The following is a 23,202-nucleotide window of genomic DNA, read 5'->3' on the forward strand; positions in this document are numbered from 1 at the left end:
TATTTGAAAGTGTTTGCACCACAGTTCTCTCTTGGCATAGGAAAGGAAGTGTTAGTGTTAAATAGTTTTAATTAGAATTTGAATAATAGGCAAATACTTACTTCTTCAAATATCCTTTGAGAACCAGAAACAAAATGATAATTCAAAAAAATATATATCATGCGAACAAACGTTTTTGAATTAAAATCTAACTTAAGAATGAGTTTTAATTTAACAAAAGAACAACTTTTTTTAAAATTATTAACTCTTTATTATTTGACATTTATATACATAAAGTATATATTTAACTGACTATTTTATACAAATTCTAGGAAGGTATTCCAAATGCAAAAATTATGATTATAAAGTAAAACAAGATATATCAAGGAAGCATGTGATTCTGTGCCAAATTTATAATCAGTTATGTAATATGTCACAATCCTTTTATTCCAAAAAATGTTCACATGAGAACTCTAAAATGAGCAATTATTTGTCAAAAGAATAAATGATTTTCATTGTGTAGAACATGGAAAGGGACACGATGCAAAATAAAGATTCTTCAGAATTTCTTCATGGAGCTGCTAGTAAGACAACAGAACCTAAGGCTACAAGGATCTGTCCAGGTAGGGTATTTATATTAAATATGCCTTCATTGCTTGCCTGGTCGAGGTGATCTGTCAGCCACTTTTGGTAGAAGGATGGCCCACTATACACACCAGGAAAGTTTTTTCGACCACAGCCATATCCGTAACTGGTAATTCCCATTACAAAATATCGTTTATGTTCTGGTAAGTAGCACATTAATGGTCCACCACTATCACCCTATTAAAAAAGTCCCAAAATATTATTAGTTACTTCCAGTAGTCCTTAAACAACAGTAAAGCTGGAATAAATTAATCACATTAATCATACATTTATATAAATATGCATTTTCAATATACCTCCAACTTATAAAGAGCCATAGATTTTCAGTTTTATATTCCAAATAAAACAGGAGGTATTCAGTCTGGCCTGGTGTTTAGAGGAACCATATAGCTAGTGGATAAACTTCCCAACTACATGGTTTTGAACCAGAATACTGTAAATCAAGTTGTTTGGAATTTTTAGTGCAGTTACTCAGGAGAAATATAATTTAGGAAGTATGCAAAATACTGTAAATATTGTCTATTAGAATACTTCTATTAATGCTGTGTGAAAAGTAGAACTAAGATATGTAAAGGATTTGTTTACAGGGTGTGTGTGTGTCGTTTGCTAACTAGAGGACAGGAGTAAACTGGCATCTTGCAAGAGATGGCATCTTTCGTAGTGTTGACATTGGCTGGTGCAGGATAACAGAGATAAATGGCTAAGCCTATTAAAAATAACACGTCTCTGTCATAGTTTATACAAGACTGTTAATCCACTGAAACACCATTACTGAGGACTGTTAATCACTGAAAACAATAAGGACACTGAGATAACTGTTTCAGTGCCTGAAGTTTAAGGACTGTGTTTCTAAGGTGTTTTCAGATTCTCTATATAAGGTAAGCAGTGAATAATTATTTTTTGATGATGAGAATGTTTCACTTATGAATACAATTCAATTGGATTGATTCTTTTACTCAGCAAGATTTTTAAGGAAAAGGACACAGGAAAGATAAACCCTGGATTGCAGAAATCAGATTGAGTAGGAAAAGATCAGAGTATGGACACCATTTGGGAGTGATGTGCTGATAGATTTAGAAGCAGTGAAGAAAAGAGGAATCAAGAAAGATTCAAAAAGCACAAGGGACAAAACAAAAAATGGAAAAATTGGACTTCTTAAAAAAATCAAAGACTTCTGTGTTACAAATGATAACATCAGGAAAGTGAAAAGACAGTCCACAGAATGGGAGAAAATATTTGCTAACCATACATGTGGTAAAGGACTTGTGTCTGGAACATATAAAGAATGCTTGTGACTCAATAATAAAAAGATAAATAACTCAGTATAGAAGGGTGAGTCAAAAATTATCTGTGCTCTGGCTGTAGAATTTACTTTAACTTTTAGAAAAGACAGATCCATCATTTTTCGACATAATCTCCTTGCTTTTCAATACACTTTGTCCATCTGTCAACAAGCTTTCATATTCCCTCATTAAAAAATGTTTTAGGCTGAGCTGTGAGCCAGGAATGCACCACTGTCTTCACTTCATCAGAAGTGAATCCAGCTCCTTCTTGATGGCTAACACTTGTGCGACCTTCCTTGAACTTCTCTATCCATTCATACACACTTCTTTGCAACAAAACACTTTCTCCATACTACACACAAAGTCTTCGATAAATAACGGCACCAGGTACACCCTCAGACCACAAAAAACGAATCACTGCCCACTGCTCTTCTTTCATGCAGGTCACAAGTGGGGCATCCATTTTTGCTCCCACCGCAGTTACAAATGAACTGATGTAACACATTCACACCTGCACAGCAGTGACTGGAGAGACAGTAGCCTTGAACGGAAAGCGTTGATAAGATAGTGCAGCCAGCGGAAGCTTTAATATAACTGGAGTGCGGATAATTTTGGACTCACTCTTGTAAAAATGGGCAAAGGATCTGAATATACATTTCTCTAAGGAAGATATACAAAAGACTAAAAAGCACATGCAGGGATGCTCAGCATCATTAGTCATTACGTAAAAGCAAATTGAAAACACAGTGAGATACCTTGAGATACTCACAAGGATGGCGATAATCCAAACTCTAATTCAAAAAGACACAGGCACCCCAGTGTTCATAGCAGCACTATTTACAATAGCCAGGACGTGGAAATAACCCAAGTGTCCATCAACAGATGATTGGTTTAAGAAGATGTGGTGTATATATATATATATATATATATATATATATATGTACTATGGAATATTACTCAGTTATAAAAAGAGAAGGAAATATTGCCATTTGCAGCAACATGGATGGACCTAGAGATTATCATACTAAGTGAAGTAAGTCAGACAGAGAGAGACAAATATTATATGATATCACTTATATGTGGAATCTAAACAATAATACAAATAAATCTATATACAAAACAGAAACAGACTCACAGACATAGAAAATAAACTCATAGTTACCAAAGGGGAAAGGGAGGCGAGAGGGATCAATTAGATGTATGGGATTAATAAATACAAACTACTATACTTAAAATAGATAAGCAACAAGGATTTACTGTGTAGCATGGGGAACCATATTCAATATCTTGTAATAACCTATAATGGAAAATAATCTGGAAAAAAATATGTAACTGAATCACTTTGCTGTACACCTGAAACTAACACAATATTATAAATTAACTATATTTCAATTGAAAAAAAGATAGACAATAAGTCCTGACAAGAATGTGGAGAAATTGGAACTCTCGTACATTGCTGAGATGGCCAAAAAGCACATGAAAAGATGATCAGCATCACTAATTATTAGAGAAATGCAAATCAAAACTGTAATGAGGTGTCACCTCACACCAGTCAGAATGGCCATCATCAAAAAATCTACAAACAATAAATGCTGGAGAGGGTATGGAGAAAAGGGACCCCTCCTACACTGTTGGTGGAATGAAAATTGATACAGCCACTATGGAGAACAGTATGAAGAGGTTCCTTAAAAATCTAAAAATAGTATTACCATATGACCCAGCAGTCCTACTCCTGGGCATATATCTGGAGAACCATAATTCAAAAAGATACATGCACCCCGATGTTTGTTGCAGCACTATTCACAATAGGTAGGACATAGAAGCAACCTAAATGTCCATCAACACATGAATGGATAAAGAAGATGTAGTATATGTATATACAATGGAATATTACTCAGCCATAAAAAAGAACAAGGTAATGCCATTTGCAATGACATGGATGGACGTAGAGATTGTCATACTGAGTGAAGAAAGTCAGACACAGAAAGACAAATCTATGATATCACTTATATGTGGAATCTAAAAAAAAAGGGTACAAATGAACTTATTTACAAAACAGAAGTAGAGTCACAGATGTAGAAAACAAACATTACCAGGGGATGGGGGTGGGGGAGGGGATGAATTGGGAGATTGGGACTGACATATAGACACTACTACGTATAAAATAGAAAGCTAATCAGAGACTGCTGTGTAGCACAGGGAACCCTACTCAATACTCTGTAATGGCCTATATGGGAAAAGAACCTAAAAAAAAAAGAGTGGATATATGTATATGTATAACTAATTCACTTTCCTGTACACCTGAAACTAACACAACACCATAAATCGACTATACTCCAATTAAAAAAAAAAACTCTCATGCATTGCTGGGTAAGAATGTAAAATGGTACAGCCACTTTGGAATACAGTTTGGCAGTTCTTCAAAATGTTGAATGTTGACTCGGCAGTTTCCCCCCAGGTAGAATTTCCAAGAGAAATAAAAAACATACCTACACATAAAAACATGTACACAAATGTTTATAGCCACATTATTCATAATAGCCAAAAAGTAAAAATAGCTCAAATATCCATCAGCGAATGAATGGATGAATAAAATGTGGCATATCCATCCCATGGTGTTACTTGGCAATAAAATGAATAAAGTATTCATACATGCTATAATAGAGATGAACCTTGAAAACACTATGCTAAGTAAAAGAAGCCAGTCACAGAAGACCACAGATGATTAAATGATTCCATTCATATGAGATTTCCAGAATAGGCAAATCTCTAGCGATTACTGGTTGCCTAGGGCTAGGGGTGAGTGAGAGGAGAATGGGGAGTGACTCCTAATGGGCAGAGTTTTTTTGGGGTGTGTGTGACAGAAGTGATCTAAAAATTAGACTATGGTGATGGTTGCACTACTCTGTAACTATACTGAAACCCCACTGAGTTGTACACTTTAAATGGGTGAATTATATATATGTAAATTCAATCTCAATAAAAGTGGTAATGGAAAAAAAGAGAAATTCAAGGCACATTTTGCTTAAAGTTGACCATGATTGTAGAAAGCAAGGAATCAGGCAAGCAAGATGATTTGGATTGTTGGAATAGTTAAAAAGGAGAAAAATAATTTAGACTTGAGAATTAAGACTTCACTAGGAAGTGATCAAAGGACTTGTTTAAGTTCCCTTCTGTCTTTAGAAAGTATTTCTAAGGAAAATTATTTGGTCTTACCCTGCAAGTATCAAAAACTCCATCTTCATCACCTGCACAAAACGAAGTGTTAGGAATTATATCCCCATAACTCTTGTCAGAACTACAAAAACTTCGAGAAATATAATGCACTTCTGCTTCGTGTAATTTTTTTGTAATATTACCTATTAACAAAAAAATACCAATAAATTATTTTGGAGAGCAGACATTTGAACAGCAATATAAAGTGTTCATTTTGAACAGGTTTTCTTTCCATAGCGACTGAACAATTATGTAAAATTGTATCCATGTGTGTATGTATTTATGTATGCCTAGAAAGATTATGAAAGGAAGTTCCCAAAATCTTAATGATAGTTATCTCTAGATAGTGGGAATTTCAGGTTATTTTTGTTTTCTTTGCTCTCTTATATTTCTTGGAGGTCTCACAGAAAGATCTATAGCTTTTTACAAAGTAAAACTATATAAAAATTGTCAAGGGCTAAAGAGATAAATGCTGAGGTCAATCTTTCTTATGTTGTAAGTTGTGAATAATTTTAATTAAATTTTCTAATGATGTTAAGTCTTGAAGGATGTTGAACATGAAAATAAAACAGATTTTTAATTCATGCACTCCCCTAACTTCTCTAATTCCTGAACATAAAGTGGTTCTTTGCTACAGAAAAGGTAGGCAAATACAAGATAACACTTCGGGTACCATTAAAGGGCAGATCATTTTAAGGCGTATCCATAGAAAAGCTACTGTAATAGCAGCATCTGATCCCATTAGCCTGTCTCAGAGTTGCAGTTGTCACATGTGATAGCTGTATATTTTGTGTGTCCCACATTCTTCCCTAGCTTTTCAAATAATAGACATTTTCCTCTTAGCTGCAAGTGGGCAAGTGACCCACTGTTCCTTTCACAGAATCCCATTTTCCTGGTTACACGGATTGGTCTAGAGGTGACTATATTTGGTATAAACCTAGCCAATTAGAATACTTATCCAGCATTTTTAAACTGAAGCTGCCAGAGAAGAACCTGTTTCACCCTAGTCACATGACTGTTTAGCTATAAGTTCAAATCAGCCTGCAGCCATGCTTCCAGACTTATGAAGACAGGCAGCCCGAGAAAGTAAAGTCAACATGCAGAGCGAATAGGAATAGGAAGCAGAAATAAAATGTCTAATGGCATCCAGATTCCTGGATCAAGGTTTCCTAGAGGCCAGCCACATTTCTGTCCTTTATTTAAAAATAATTACAGTAGTACTGGCTGTATATAAAAGAATATATGTAACATATAAGTTATAGAATATAGTAATGAAATGAACACCTGTAAACCTACCACCCAATTTATGCAATGCTAATCCAGTCTGGTATTGGTGCAGGGCTATTCAAAATAAACAGAGATTTTCAAAGTGAATAGGAGAGAGAGCCCAGAAATAGAGGTCTTCTCCTCCACTGGTCACTTAGAATATTCTTGTGCAAATACAACACTGATCAATTACCATAGCTTTAGAATAAACCTTGATTTCTGGATGGCAACTTCTCCAAAGTACTTTTCTTCCATAGGAGTGTCTTGGCTATTCTTAGGTCTTTTAAAATGAACTTTTTCATTGTCTCAAAACTCATATTAGGGTTTATCATTACCTGGTGCTTTTCAGTTTTTCAGATAGAATTGACATCTTTCTGATAACTGAGTCCTCCTATTCAGGCATAAAGTATACCATTCCGTTTAGATATTCTTTAATGTCTTTTTTAAATGTTTTAGGATTTTTTTTTCTATAAAAGGCCTACAGTCTTTTGTTGGATTTGTTTTTAGCTACCTAATCATTTTGGTGTTATTGTACTTGTTAACTTCCATTAACTTTAGTTACCAAGAATTGTCAAATACCATTTACTCAGATTCGCCAATTGTTTACTTTTTGTCACGCTGCATTATTGTTTGTATTCTGTGTATAGGTGTATGTGCATAAATTTTTCTGAATCATTTAAGAGTGAGTGGCTGACGTTGTGCCCCTAAACTCTTAAATACTTGAGTGTGTATTGCTTAACACCAAGGACGTTCTTTTATATACATTTATCAAGATCAGGAAATTTAACCCTAGTCCAATACTATTAACCAATTCATATTTAATCTCCATGTATTTAAAATTTTTCTAGCTATCTTTGTTATTGATTTATAGTTTAATTTCACTGTTTATAGTTTATTTCTAAACATTGATTTACTTTCCATCTCTATGATTTGTCTGTTCTGGACATGGCATCATATAAATGGAATCTTACAGTATGTGGGCTTTTGTGTCTGGCTTCTTTTTTTAATTAATTAATTTAGTTTTAGCTGTGTTGGGTCTTCATTGCTGCATGCAGGCTTTCTCTAGTTGTGGCGAGCGGGGGCTACTCTTCATTGCAGTGGATGGGTTTCTCATTGCAGTGGCTTCTCTTGTTGCAGAGCACGGGCCCTAGAGCTTTCGGGCTTCATTAGTTGTGGCTCGCGGGCTCTAGAGCACCAGCTCAATAGTTGTGGCACACAGGCTTAGTTGCTCCGTGGCATGTGGGGTCTTCCTGGACCGGGGATCGAACCCGTGTCCCCTAGCATTGGCAGGCAGATTCTTAACCACTGCGCCACCAGGGAAGTCCCCTGGCTTATTTCACTTAGCATAAGATTATAGCATGTATCAGTACTTTATTCCTTTTTATGGCTGGATGATATTTCATTGTATGAATAGACCACATTTTGTTTATCCATTCATCAGTTGATGGACATTTACATAATCTTTGTTTTGCTATTATGAATAATGCTGCTATGAACATTTGAATACAGGTTTTTGTGTGGATATGTTTTCTTTTCTTCTTCTTTTTTTTTTTTTTTGGACGTATGTTTTCATTTCTCTTGGGTATTTACCTAGGAGAAGAATTGTTGAGTCATAAGGTAACTATATATTTAAATTTTTGAAAAACTGCTAAACTGTATTCCAAAGCAGCTACACCATTTTATATTCCCACCAGCAATGTATGAGAGAGTTCTAATTTCTTCACATCCTTGTCAACACTTGTCTAACTTTTTGAAAAGTCATTCTTGGGGCTGTAACACCTGTTACTTTTAAAATTACATTTTCTAACTAGGGTAAAACTATTGCACTGACTGATCTGAGAGGGAGCAGCCACAAGCAAGAAAACTACAGAATCTTCTTTTACCCAGATTTCTAGCTGCTTATAATAAATAAATACTCCTCAATTTATTGTGCGTTTTTTTGGTTGAAATCCAGGGCTCTGAAATGGTTGCTTTTGACGATTTTTGTCCAGTTTATACTTATGTTGGGGGAAGAGGATTTGCCAACCTCTTTATTCCAGCATAGCCAAATTTCCCGTCTCTTTTTTTTTAAAGAATTTATTTATTTATTTTAAAATTCCTTGCTTCCTTCCTTGCTTCCTTCCTTGCTTCCTTCCTTCCTTCCTTCCTTCCTTCCTTCCTTCCTTCCTCCCTCCCTCCCTCCCTCCCTCCCTCCCTCCCTTCCTCCCTCCCTCCCTCCCTCCCTCCCTTCCTCCCTCCTTCCCTCTCTCCTTCCCTCCCTCCCTTTCTCCCTTCCTGGCTGCTTTGGATCTTCGTTGCTGCATGTGGGCTTTCTCTAGTTGTGGCAGGGGCTACTCTTTGTTGAGGTGCGTGGGCATCTCACTGTGGTGGCTTCTCTTGTTGCAGGCCATGGGCTCTAGGCATGCGGGCTTCAGTAGTTGTGGCACGTCAGCTCAATAGCTGTGGCTCATGGGCTTTGGAGCACAGGGTCAGTAGTTGTGGTGCATGGGCTTAGTTGCTCTGCGGCATGTGGGATCTTCCTAGACCAGAGCTTGAACCTATGTTCCCTGCATTGGCAGGCATATTTTTTTTTTTTTTTTTTTTTGGCACACGGGCTTAGTTGCTCCGCAGCATGTGGGATCTTCCTGGAGCAGGGATCAAACCCGTGTCCTCTGCATTGGCAGACGGATTCTTAACCACTGAGCCACCTAGGAAGCCCCGGCAGGCAGATTCTTAACCACTGTGCCACCAGGGAAGTCCCAATTCTTTTATCTTAAAATCTATTTTGTCTGCTGTTTGCACAGTAATACCAGCTTTCTTTTATTAATTAATTAATTTGTTTACTTATTTTTGGCTGCGTTGTGTCTTTGTTGCTGCATGGGGGCTTTCTCTAGTTGCGTGAGTGGGGGCTGCTCTTCATTGTAGTGCACGGGCTTCTCATTGTGGTGGCTTCTCTTGTTGCGGAGCCCAGGCTCTGTTCATGCCAGCTTCCTTAGTTGTGGCACTCGGGCTTAATAGTTGTGGCTCACAGGCTCTAGAGCACAGGCTCAGTAGTTGTGGTGCACGGGCTTAGTTGCTCCATGGCATGTGGGATTTTCCAGGACCAGAGATCGAACCCATGTCCCCTGCATTGGCAGGCAGATTCTTAACCACTGTGCCACCAGGGAAGTTGGTTTCCTATTGTTTTACTTCAGTCCTTCCATATTGTTACATTTTAAGTATCTCTTGCTAAAGTTGGATTTCCTACTTCCTAATTTGATTATCTTCTTTTAACTAGTGATTTGGTTCATTAACATTTATTGTGATTATGGATATATTTGAGCTTGTTTCTAATGCCTTATATAGTTCTATTTTCTTGCTTTTCCTATGCTTATTTCTCCTTTCTTGATTTTTTATTGATTGGAATTTTATTTGCCCTTATTTTCTTATTCACTTTGTTTCTTTCTACTGGTTTACAATCTGTATCCTCTATTTCTGTTATTGGAATTTGACCATTCATGCTTAAATGTAACGTTAGTCAGTATTTTAACACTTCTCCTGAATAATACAAGGACCTGAGACCACTTTAACTCTGGATTACCCATTCTGAAATACATGCTTTCCCCCAAGTATTTAAATATCTTTTTAAACATGCAGCAAAATACACATTATTTTTATTTTATTCCAAGGTTTCTCAGTCTTGGCACTATTGATGTTTTAGGCCAGTTATTTCTTTGTTGTGGAGCCTTTGTACCATCCTGGTTATTGAAGGATGATAAGCAGCATCCCTGGCTTCTACCCATTAAGAAGCCAGTAGCCTGCTTATCCCCTGCCCAATAGTTAAACCAGAATTTTCTACAGATGTTACCAAATGTTCCCTGGGGGCAAAAGTGCCCTCAGTTGAGAACCACTGTTGTGTACAGACAATGTTTACCTATAATTACCTATAATTTTACCTTTTTCTTTGCTCACTTTAAAAAAAATTTTTTTAATTAGTTAATTAGGCTGCACCATGCATCTTGCGGGATCTCAGTTCCCTGACCAGGGATTGAAACCAGACCATGGCAGTGAAAGCCTGGAATCATTTTCCTTACTTCTTGCATCTCATACCTCCCCTTTGGCATCACTGGCATCATTTTCTTTCTTTCTGATATATTTCTTATTTCCTTGGTGAAAGATAATTGACAATAAACAGTTTTGTTCACTCTTATTTTTTTTTAACTAAAAAAAATTCTTTTTTTAATTTATTTTTTGGCTGCATTGGGTCTTCGTTGCTGTGCACGGGCTTTCTCTAGTTGTGCTAAGCAGGGGCTACTCTTCGTTGCGGTGTATGGGCTTCTCATTGCGGTGGCTTCTCTTGTTGCAGAGCATGGGGCTCTAGGCATATGGGCTTCAGTAGTTGTGGCATGCAGCCTCAGTAGTTGTGGCTTACAGGCTCTAGAGTTGTGGCATATGGGCTTAGTTGCTCCATGGCTCCATGGCATGTGGGATCTTCCTGGGCCAGGGATCAAACCCGTGTCCCCTGCAGTGGCAGGTGGATTCTTAACCACTGCGCCACCAGGGAAGGCCCGTTCACTCTTATTTTTGAATGATGGTTTTGTTGGATACACAATTGTAGGTTCATAGTTTTCTTGTCTCAGTAATTTGATCATGATATCTTACTGTATTTTGACTGTCATTATTGCTATTGAGGAGTTTTCTGAAAGTCAATCTCTATTTTATAAGGATTTTTCTTTTATCTCTGGCTGTATTTAGCTCTTTGTTTTTTTCTACAACTTCATTAAAATGTTTGAAAAGGGATTATGTTTTGTTTTGGCTCAGGTTGTGCTTGCTACATCTAAATTCATGTTGTCTTTCATCAGTGATAGGAAAATTTCAACCCAAACCCACTGAATATTGCCTTTCCTCTGTTCTTTTCATTTGTTCTCTCTAGTGCTCTCATTAAGTGTATATTTGACTTTCTTATTCTGTCCTTCTTTTACTTTACTTTCTCTCTCTCTCTCTCTCTTTTTTTGGTTGTCAAATAACTCTTTATTAAATTATTTTTCTTTGCAGTTCTTAAAGACTAAGTGGGCATTCCATTGCACCGCTATTGATGTCGTCTATGATGTCATGAGGGTGTCGGCTATCAACATTGCATCCCACAGACTGGGCATCCCCCAGGATCTCTTTAATGGTTCCAGAGAGTTCTCTAGCTAAAGATTGATACTGCATCTGTTGGGCAATGTTAACAGTCTCATCAAAGTGATGTTTCCACTGTGCTTAATGTTTTTCTGCTTCTTTCTGTCTCTTGGTGGTTCCTTGAGGGCTTTGATGATTAGAGCAGAAGCATGAAGGTACCACCTCCATCTGGGCCTGTCTGTTCTGAATGGTCAGTTTCACTGTAATCCTCAGACCTTTCCAATCACCAGTTGCCTTGGCAAGGTCGTCAGAAACCCTTTTTGGAGACAGACCGAGGGGGCTAATTTTGGGGGCCAGGACAGATGTGGCACCAAGTTCCCCACTGGTGCACCTCAGGTACATGACTTTGATCTCGCTGGTGTCGAACTTAGGTGGCATGGTAGAGGCAGCTGGTGTCAGATGAACCTGGATTCAGGATGACCAAATAAAGTTGCACCTTAGCCTCCTCTGAGCCAAAAGCTCTTTGTCTTTTTTACGAGGGTGAGTCAAAAATTATCTGCATTTCGGTTATATTAAAACTTCTATAAATTCTACAGCCAGAATGTGGATAATTGTTGATTCACCCTTGTATTTTCTCTTTTTTTCTCTGTGCCACAGTCTAGGCAGTTCGTCAGATATATCTCTGATCCACAAATTCTCTTCAGATGAGTCTAATATGGTATTTCAGCCAGTGAGTTTTATACTTAGGCAATTACATTTTTCATTTTTAAAGATTCTGTTTGGTTCTCTTTTAAATCTGCCTGATCACTCTACATTGTCTATTGCTCATTTTTTAATTCTCTTTTATTTCTTTAAACAATTCACATATACTTATTTTATATTCTATACCTAAAATATTAATATCTGAGATCCTTGGGGGGCTTTATATGTTGTTTTATTTCTGTTGACTTTCATAATTATGGTTTGTTTCCTTATGTGTTTAGTGATCTTTGATTATGAGCTGATATTTGGTTGATTTTAATCTGGGAATCCTAAGTGCCTTCTGACTCAGTACTACTTTAGCCCATTGAGTTTATTTCAATTATTATATTTTTTAATTGTCACAGTTATTTGGTTCTTTTTCATATCTCCTTACTTTTTATTCATTTTTTCAAGCACATCTTTTATTCTTGTAATATTAATATATTAAACATTAAAATATATTATCTGGTGATTCCAGTATCTGAAATCTTTGGTCTTATTCTGATGCCAGTTGTTTCTGCTGATTCTCACTCATAGTGCCTTGTTTCCTTTGGTGTCTAGCAATTTTAAAAATTATAATCCATTTTCTTTGAAACTTTGGTGCAATTCTTTGAGGTTTTAGATGAAATTGGGTTTCTACACAAATTATTGGTATTTGATTCTTTCAGGCACCTACAGACATTAACAGTCTAGGGACCATTTAAATTCTAAGCTTGAGGCTTTCTAGCCTACTCAGAGTGATTTTGGACATAAAAGTGGTGTTTGTAATCACATATTTTCTGGGAAGATTTCTTCCTTTTCTGTCTTATGTTGAGCAATTTTCCTAGCAATCCTGGGGGTGGGGTAGGAATTGAGGATGCTTTTGTTATATATTATTCTTTTTTTTTTTAATTTTATTTTGAAATAATTATAGTTAACAGGAAGTTGCAAAGGTAGTACAGTGAGGGTCAGTGTAATCTTTACCCAGTTTCCTATAATGGTTACATCCATGTTACTGAAGCACAATATCAAAACCAAGAAATTGACATTGGAACAGTGTGTGTGTGCGTGCGCTTGTGTGCAGTTCTACATACATCATTTTATGGTGTATGTAGATTCATGTAATCACCACCACAATGAAAATACAGAACTATTCCATCATTGCAAAGATCTTGATGCTCTCTAACCTTCTTACCCCGCAGTGACCAGTAATCTGGTCTCCATCTCTATAATTTTGTCCTCTTGTGAACGTTGTATAAATGGAATCACACAGTATGTGACTTTTTGAAAATTGCTTCTTTTCGCTAAGCATACTGCCCTTGTGACCCATCTTAGTTGTTGTGTATATCAATAGTTAATTCCTATTAACTGCTTAGTAGTGTTTCATATTAGGGATATACTAGTGTATTTAATCATTCGCCTATTAAAGGACATTTAGGTTTTTCTAGTTTGGGGATATTACAAATAAAGCTTTTATGAACATTTGTGAACAGGTTTTTGTGTGGACTTACATTTTCATTTCTCTGGAATAAATGCCCAGGAATGTGATTGCTGGGTCATGTCGTAAGTATATGTATATTCACATATGTTTTTAAGAAACTATATCTCTGCTGTTCTGGGCTTACACACTTGGGATTGCTGTGTCTCCTTGGTGGATTTACCCTTATTATGTTATGTTCCTCACTGTCCCTGGTAATTTTCTTTGCTCTTAAGTCTGCTTTATCTACTATTAATGTAGCCAATTCTGCTTTCTTTTCCTTTTTTTCCCCCCATTCCAGCTTTTCTTTTGATTAATATTGCCATGGTGTATCTTTCCCCATCCTTTTACTTTCAATCTATCTATATCATACTTGAAGTGGGCTATGTATATATGGACTACATTGCTGGGTCTTGAGTCTGACTCATTTTTAGAGTATAGCCCTGAAGCTCTGGCTTTATGAGTGTCTTCCCACACACGCTTTAGTAGGCTTTGTTCTTCAAGCCTCTGAAGGCCCATGAAACTACAGAAATCAGTGTTGAATGTTACCAATTTGACAAATACCCTCAAGATGAAAGCCAGCTTTGGTGCTCCAGTTATCTAAGTTCCCATCTTCACACTCCGTCCTTGACCTATGCATTTTTTCTCTTTCATAATTTTCAGTGGGAAAGTTGGTGTGTGCATGTAATCTGCCATGTTGCTGGAGAGCCAATATAATCCTCAAAGCAATTCTCTGATAGTTATTATCACTCTCCTCTTACAGATCATGAAAATGTATGACATTGTGAGAGATGTTATAATAGAAACACATGAGGTTTTTTTTTTTTTAAGCTCTTTATTGGAATAACACATGAGTTTTGAGGCAGGCTGACCTGGGCTTGAGTTTTTGACTCCTCACCTAGTTAGCTGTGTAACTTTGGGCAATTTACTGAACCTCTTTATTTATTTATTTATTTTTAAAAATTTATTTATTTATTTATTGGCTGCGTTGGGTCTTCGTTGCTGCACATGGGCTTTCTCTAGTTGCTGCGAGTGGGGGCTACTCTTCATTGTGGTGCACAGGTTCCTCATTGTAGTGGCTTCTCTTGTTGTGGAACACGGGCCCTAGGCGTGTGGGCTTCAATAGTTGCAGCACATGGGCTCAATAGTTGTGGCTCACGGGCTCTAGAGCACAGGCTCAATAAGTGTGGCGCACGGGCTTAGTTGCTCCGTGGCATGTGGAATTTCCCCAGGCTTGAACCTGTGTCCCCTGCACTGGCAGCCGGATTCTTTACCATTGTGCCACCTAGGAAGTCTTACTTAACCTCTTTAGAACTCAGTTTATTTATCCATGTTTTATTTCTCGTAGTGTTGTTGAGAAATACATTAAAATGCTTGCATTTTATTTAGCACCTGAATAAACAGTAGTTCCTCTTATCATCATTGGTCTAATTGTAAAAAATCCAATAACTTGCCCATGGTAATTCAGCTAGTACACGGGCAGGCTGAGATTCAGACTTAGGTCTGTGATTCTAAAGTCCATGCTCTTTTTCCTGCATCATGTCACTTTCCTTATCTTCCTTAGAAAGTATTCATAGAGGGAAAAAAAGAAAAATAATAATTCACAGATCTTTCATACATTTATTTCTATCCTATCTAAATAATCTACAAATATTTAAATGGCTAGGTTTGGTGGGGAATTGGAAAAAAGAAAAGCACTTGATCTCATATTGCTAAACAGACTTTGACTCTCTCAGGAGCAGATTGTACTTAATGTAGTACTTAAATGTTCAGGCTTTAGGAAAAAAAAAAAAAAAACCACAACAACTTATATTTGAGTCCCAGCTTCTCAACCTTTCAGATTCACAATTCCTGGTCTGTTAAATGGCAATAATAACATTAACTCCCTGATAGGAATATTGGGAGGATAAGATAAAATAATCTGTTTAGAACAGGGTCTAAAATATGGTAAATGCTCCCAAATGGTAGCTGCTGTTGTTACCAAAGGCAGAGACTGTTTTCTACATTTTTTTATTCCTCCCATTAGTTGTCAGTCAGCGATTGTGCCCCTTTGTGCACTAAAGAAAATTCATGTCAATCAACCTGTTTGATACTAAACAGTGCAATAAATTTAAAAAGGTACTACATTTGATTCCTTATTATGTAAGATAAGCAAATCTGCTACAGAGCTTGCTTCATCACCTAAGAGTCTCAGAAACTACAGAAACACTTGGAGCCATCATTCTCTTTATGTATCTTGGCATGTATAACAAAAGAAGTCTCTATTTCTGCTTTGGAAGATAATTTTTTCTCTCCCACAAGGAAGAAAAAAAAACACAGAAAATTAAAAAAGACATTTCCTTTTCACTGGTTTATAAAGACCTGTTGTTTAAACTCATGATATAAAGAGAGAAAGACATACATAAAAGGGTTTGCCCTCTGCCAATAATCAGGAAAATCTGTATCAAAAAAATTCAGAGTATAATTACCTTCTTCTTTTGTTCTTCCCCAGCCACTTATAAAACACTTTGTGTTTTGGTTCAGTCTTTGGAAAACACCAAAAGGTAGACAAATAGGCTGAATATAATCATTATAACTCACTGCTTTTTTTAAATGAAAAAGTGCGATATCATTTTCATAAGATTCCACATCGAAGTCTGGATGGATAATGATTGCTTTAACTTTCATCTTCTTGGTGTGTGGCTGACTCCCATCTATATCATTAGTTCCAATCATAACTCTCCACATTACAGGATCTCTGAAAGAAAGTAAATGTTCTTATTATAAAAATACTTATTTAACTAAGGAAATATTCTTAATTTCCTAGTGGTTTTTGTTTTTCTCATAGTAGATTAATAACAAAAAATTAACCCTATTTTCATGTGACAAAGTCATAGCAAGTAAAAACCTAAATATTGTGATGTAGGAAAGGAGAAAAAGATCAGTGGGATAGCAAGTCCCAAATGGATTCAAGTATATGAGAATTTAATATATGGTAGCAATTCTTACCAACGGACACATGGATGAATTATTCAATAAATGGTATTGGGACAACTAGCTAACTAGCAAACTAGTTTGAAAAGTGAAATAAAATTAAACCCTTGAAAAATACTAAACACTAAAACAAACTCCAAATGGATTAAACATTTAAATGCACAAATCTTTTAAATGAAGACTTCCTTTCTTTTAGAGATACATAAAGTGGTATGTGTGAGATTTCTTTCAAAATAATTGGAGGGGGAGTTGGCGAGGATAAAGATGAAAGAAGATCAGACATGAGTTGATAAACTGAAGCTGCATAATATGCCTATGGGAATTCACTAAACTATTTACTTTTGTAAATTTTTGAAATTTTAGAATGAAACATTTGGATATTAAACTAGGATGAGAAGTTTAAAATTAAACCAGAAAGAAAATATAGATGAATGCATAGCACTGATATGAGAAAGGACTTTATACATTCCAGTGGACTGTGTCTCTGTGAAAACACTATTTTGCCTTTTTGTGATTCTATCTGAGCAAGTTGGAACATTCCACCAGAGTGTATCTCTGTGAGAAAGGACTTTATAAAGCATGACACTAAATATAAAAGAAGCAACTAATAGATCTTTGTCGGTCTTGACAGTCTTTAAAAGCAAAAAGCAAGCAGAAATCAAACCAAACCAAAAAGTCTTCTGTAGGTGAAAAACCAACAATTAAAACCCCAAGTGGTTAGTAGTTATTGCATCTGAAATTGGATTGGGAAGGAGGAACTTTTACTTTATACTCTCTTGTTTATGAATGCCGAAATTCCTTTCACCCTTCAAATTGGCAGAGTGTGTGTGTGTGTGTATGTGTATTTGATGATTATGCTCAGTACAGACAAGAGTCAGATGAACAAATTTACTCTTATTCATCGAGGAAAATATAAATAGATGTGCACTTTGGCAGCATGTACCAATAGCCTGTAAAAACTGCATTGTATTTGACACTGCAGTTCTACTTCCTAGGATTTATTCCAAGGATATAGAAGATATTTAGGTATCTTAAAAGTGGACTAGGTAACCTTTAAAAAGTTTGTAAAAATTTTTTAAAGTCCTAGTTCTATTGTGTTTAAAAAAGAAATTGTAGTATAAATGCCTTAAGCTACTTTTAAATAATATTTCTTTTCCAAACATATACAATTTATCTTTCTTGAATTAAATTTTTTTCCAGTTTTATTGAGAAATAATTGACATACATCACTGTATAAGTTTAAGGTGTACTGCATGTTGGTTTGCTTTACATATATTGTAAAATGATTACCACAATAGGTTAACATCCATTATCTTGTATAGATATAATAAAAAGGAAAGAAAAAATTTCTCCTAGTGCTGAGAACTCTTAGGATCTACCCTCTTAACAATTTTCCTCTATGTCCCACAGCAGTGTTAAATATAGTCATCATGTTGTACATTACATTCCTAGTCCTATTTATCTTATAATGGAAGTTTGTCCCGTTTGACCACCTTCCTCCAATATCCCCTCCCTCCATGCCCTGCCTCTGGTAACCAACCACAAATCTCATCTCTCTTTCTCTGAATTTGGTGGGGATCTTTTGTTTGCTTTTATTTGATTCTACTTATAACTGAGATTCTGCAGTATTTATTTGTCTTTCTTTGACTTATTTCACTTAGCATGATGCCTTCAAGGTCCATCCACAATATAACAAATGGTAGGATTTCCTTATTATTTATGGCTGAGTTATACACACACACACACACACACACACACACACACATGCACACCCCACATATTCTTTATTCATTCATTCATCCATCAGTGGACACTTAGATTATTTTCATGTCTTGGCTGTTGTAAATAATGCTGCTGTGAACATGGGGTGCAGATATCTTTTCAAGTGAGTGTTTTCATTCCTTTTGGATATATTCCCAGAAGTAGAATTGCTGGATCATGTGATAGTACCATTTTTAATTTTTTGAGGAACCTCCATTACTGTTTTCCATAGTGGATATAGCAGTTTACACACTCCCATCAGTGGTGCACAAGTGTTCCCTTTCTTCCACATCCACACCATTATTTGTTATCTCTTGTCTTTTTTGATGATGGGCATTGTGAGGTGATATTTCATTGCAGTTTTAATTTGCATTTCTCTAATGACTAGTGAGTTGAGCATCTTTTCATATATCTGTTGGCCATTCATATATCTTCTTTGGACAAATGTCTGTTCAGGTCCTTTACTCATTTTTAAAATTGGATTATTTGTTTTTTTGCTATTAAGTTGTATGAGTTCTTTATGTACGAGGGTGAGTCAAAAATTACCCACACTCTGGCTGTGCGGCCAACAAAAGTTTTAATATAATTGGAGTGCAGATAATTTTTGACTCACCTTCGTATTTTGGATATTAACACCTTATCAAATAGATGATGTGCACATATTTTTCCCATAGGTTATCTATTCACTTTGTTCATGGTTTCTTTTTCTGTGCAGTTTTTGTTTTTTTTTTAGTTTGATGTAGTCCTGCTTGTTTATTTTTTATGTTGTTGCTTTTGCTTTAGGTGTGATTTCCAAAAAATTATTTTCAAGACCTATGTCAAGGAGGTTTTTTCCTATGTTTTCTTCTAGGAGTTTCATGGTTTCAGGTCTTACATTTAAGTTGTTGATTCATTTTCAGTTAATTTTTAGTAATAGTGTAAGATAGGGATCAAGTTTCATTCTTTTGCATGTGAATATACAGTTTTCCTAGTACTGTTTATTGAAGAGACTTTCTTTTCTCCATTGAGTATGCTTGGCTCTCTTGTCAGTTATTAGTTGACTGTATACACTTGGGGTTTTTTCCTGGGCTCTCAATTCTGTTCCATTGTCTATTTGTTTTTATGCCAGTACCATACTATTTTAATTACTACAGCTTTAAAGTATAGCTTGAAATCAGGAAGTGTGATGCCTCCGTTTTTTATGTTCTTACTCAGGATTTCTTTGGCTATTCAGGGTCTTTTGTGGTTTCACTTAGTTTTTAGGGGTGTTCTGTCTATTTCTGCAAAAATGCCATTGAAATCTTGATAGGGATTGCATTGACTCTGTAGATAGCTTTTGGTAGTACTGACAGTTGGACAATGTTAATTCTTCCAATCCATGAACATTCCTTTCTATTTGCTTGTGTCTTCTTTATTCCTAAGTATTGTATTGTTTTTGATGCTGTTGTAAATGTAATCAATTCTTTTATTTCTTTTTCAGAGAGTTAACTGTTAGTGTATAGAAATGCTACTGATTTTTGTATGTTAATTTTGTATCCTGCAACTGAATTTTTAGATTAGTTCTAAAGGTTTTTTGGTTGCCTCTTTGGGATATTCTATATATAAAATCATGTCACTTGCAAACAGAAACAATTTTACTTACTTATTCTTTTCCAGTTCTCATGCCTTTTATTTCTTTTACTTGCCTGATTTTTAAAAAATAAATTAATTAATATTTATTTATTTATTTTGGCTGTGCTGGGTCTTAGTTGTGGCATACAAGATCTTTGCTGTGGTATGTGGGATCTTTAGTTGCGACATATGGGATCTTTAGTTGCCGCATATGGCTCTTAGTTGCGGCATGCATGTGGGATCTAGTTCCCTGACCAGGGATTGAACCCAGGCCCCCTGCATTGGGAGTGCAGAGTCTTACCCACTGGGCCACCAGGGAAGTCCCTCTTTTACTTGCCTTATTGCTCTAGCTAGGACTTCCAGTACTATGTTGAATGGGAATATGAGGGTGGGCACCCTTGTCTCGTTCCTGATCTTAGAGGAATAGCTTTCAACCTTTTAGCATTGAGTATGATGTTAGCTGTGGGTTTGTCATATATGGTCTTTATTAGGTTGAGATATGTTCCTTCAATTAGGTATGCCTAATGTGTTGTGTTTTATCATGAATGGATATTGAATTTTGTTAAATGCTTTTCCTGTGGCTATTGAGATGATCATATAATTCTTTTCTTTCATTCTGTTAATGTACTGTGTCACATTGATTGATTTGCATATGTTTAATTATCCTTGTATCCCAGGGGTAAATCTCACTTAATCATGGTGAACAATCCTTTTAATGTGCTGCTGAGTTTGGTTTGCTAGTGTTTTGTTGAGAATTTCTGCATATGTATTCATCAAGGATATTTATTGATCTGTAGTTTTCTTTTCTAGTAGTGTCCTTATCTGTCTTTGGTATTGGTAGTGCTGGACCTCATAAAATGAATTTGGGAGGTTCCTTCCTCTTCAATTTTTTGGAAGAGTTTGAGAATGATTGGTGTTAATTCTTCTTTAAACATTTGATAAAATGCACCAGTGAAGCTATCTGGTCCTGAGCTTTTCTTCTTTGGGAAATTTTTGATTACTGAATCAATCTCCTTACTAGTAATTGATCTATTCAGATTTTCTATTTCTTTCTGATTCAGTCTTGGTAGGTTGTATGCTTCTAAGATTTTTTTCATTACTTCTAGGTTGTCCAGTTTGTTGGCATCTAGTTGTTTATAGTAGTGTCTTGTGACTCCTTGCATTTCTGTGGTATAAGTTGTAATGTCTCCTTTTTCATTTATAAGTTTGTTGATTTGGGTCCTCTCTCTTACATTCCTTGGTAATTCTAGCTGAGGGTTTGTCAATTTTGTCTCTTTTCAAAGAACCAATTCTTAGTTTGGTTAATCTTTTGTATTTTTTAAAAATCTATTTGATTTATTCCTGTTCCAATCTTTATTATTTCCTTCCTTCTAATTTTAGGCTCAGTTTGTTCTTTTTCTAGTTCCTTAAGATGTAGAGGTAGGTTGTTTATTTGGAATCTTCTTGCTTCTTAATGTATGCATTTATTGCTCTGAACTTCCCTCTTAGAACTGCTTTTGCTTCATGAGTTGTGTTTCCATTTTTGTCTCAAGATACTTTTTAATTTTTTCTTTGATCCACTGGTTTTTTAGGAGAGAGTGTTGTTTAATTTCATGTAGTCATGAATTTTCCAGTTTGCTTCTTTTTATTGATTTCTACTTTCATGCCATTGTGGTCAGAGAAGATCCTTGGTATGGTTTCAATCTTCTTGAAGTTGCTAAGACTTGTTTTATGATCTAACATATGGTCTGTCCTGGAAGATGTTCTATGTGCATTTGAGAAGAATGTATAATCTGCTGCTTTTGATTAGAATGTTCTTTGTATGTCTCTTAAGTCCATCTTGGTGTATAGTGTTATTTAAATCTGCTGTTTCCTTATTGATTCTCTATCTGTATGGTGTGTCCATTGTTGAGAGTGGGATATTAAAGTTCCCAACTATTACTGAATTGCTGTTTATTCCTCCTTTTAACTCTGTTAGTTTTTGCTTTTTATATTTAGGTGCTCCAATGTTGGATGCATAAATATTTACAATTATTATACCTTATTGATGGATTGACCCCTTTATCACTGTGAGGTGATCTTTTTTGGTCTCTTTTTACCATTTTATGTTTAAAGTCTATTTTGTCTAATAAAAATACAATTACTCTGCTTTTTGGGGGTTACCATTTGCTTGAAATGTCTTTTTCCATCCCTTCACTCTCAGTCTGTGTGCCTTTAAAGCTAAAGTGAGCACCTTGTAGGCAGCATATTGTTGGATAAAGACTTTCCTGAACAAATAAAAGCTGAGGGAGTTCATTACCACTAGACTAGCCTTACAAGAAATGCTAAAGGAAGTTCTTTGAGTGACAGTAAAAGGACACTAATTAACATCATAAAGGCATTAAAAGGTAGTACAGAACTCACTGGTAATGGTAAACATATAGTCAAACTTAAATTCTGTAATTTGGTAATGGTGCATAATTCACATACAACTTTAGTTTAAAAGTTAAAGAAATTAATATAGTAAAAATAATCATAACTACAATAATCTGTTAGTTACACAATATAAAAAATATGTAAATCATAACAGCAATGACCTAAAATGTGAGGTGGAGGAAAAGCAAAAGTGTAAAGTTTAGGAATTCTGTTGAAGTTAAGTTGCTAACAGCTTAAAATAGGATGTTATAATTTTAAGATAGTTTATGTAAGCTTCTTGATAACCTCAAGGGAAAAACCTGTAGCAGTTATGCAAAGGACATGATAAAGAAGTCAAAGCATACTGATACCAAAAGACATCAAAACAAAAAAGACAGCAGGCTAAGAAGTAGGGAACAATGGATCTACAAGACAACCAGAAAACAATTAACAAAATGGCGATAGTAAGTCCTTACCTAGCAATAATTACTTTAAATGGAAACAGATTGAATTCTCCAATAAAAAGACACAGAATGGCTAAATCAATTTATATTACTTACTTACTTCAATTTATATTCAGACCATAAGGTTAAAAAACAGGTTACATATACTGAAAACTACAAAAGATTGCTGAAGGAAAGAAGACAAATAAATGGAAAGACATCCCTTGTTCATGTATTGGAAGACTTAATATTGTTAAAATGACAATACTACCCAGAATGATGTATAGATTCAGTGTAATACCTATAAAAATCCCAGTGATTTTTTGCAGAAATAACCCATCCTAAGATTCATATGGAATATCAAAAGATCAAAAGACACCAAATAGCCAAAATAATC

At 35.6% G+C, this 23,202-nt stretch overlaps 1 protein-coding gene and 1 pseudogene across 1 annotated transcript in view; both read right to left on the minus strand.

The window, feature by feature from the left end:
* Nucleotides 1–549: 549 nt before the first annotated feature.
* TMPRSS12 (transmembrane serine protease 12) overlaps nucleotides 550–23,202 on the minus strand; it is a 28,647-nt gene continuing 5,994 nt past the window's right edge. Inside the window, exons 3-5 of the mRNA XM_057700971.1 lie at nucleotides 16,134–16,402; nucleotides 5,124–5,266; nucleotides 550–801 (exon numbers count right to left, since the gene is read on the minus strand). Of these exons, the coding sequence (XP_057556954.1) occupies nucleotides 550–801; nucleotides 5,124–5,266; nucleotides 16,134–16,402 (664 nt within the window). The remainder of the gene's footprint in view (nucleotides 802–5,123; nucleotides 5,267–16,133; nucleotides 16,403–23,202) is intronic.
* On the minus strand, nucleotides 11,406–11,921 carry LOC130832999 (60S ribosomal protein L12-like; annotated as a pseudogene).

This window comes from Hippopotamus amphibius, chromosome 12 (assembly GCF_030028045.1).
Source record: "Hippopotamus amphibius kiboko isolate mHipAmp2 chromosome 12, mHipAmp2.hap2, whole genome shotgun sequence".
Taxonomy (NCBI): Eukaryota; Metazoa; Chordata; class Mammalia; order Artiodactyla; family Hippopotamidae; genus Hippopotamus; species Hippopotamus amphibius.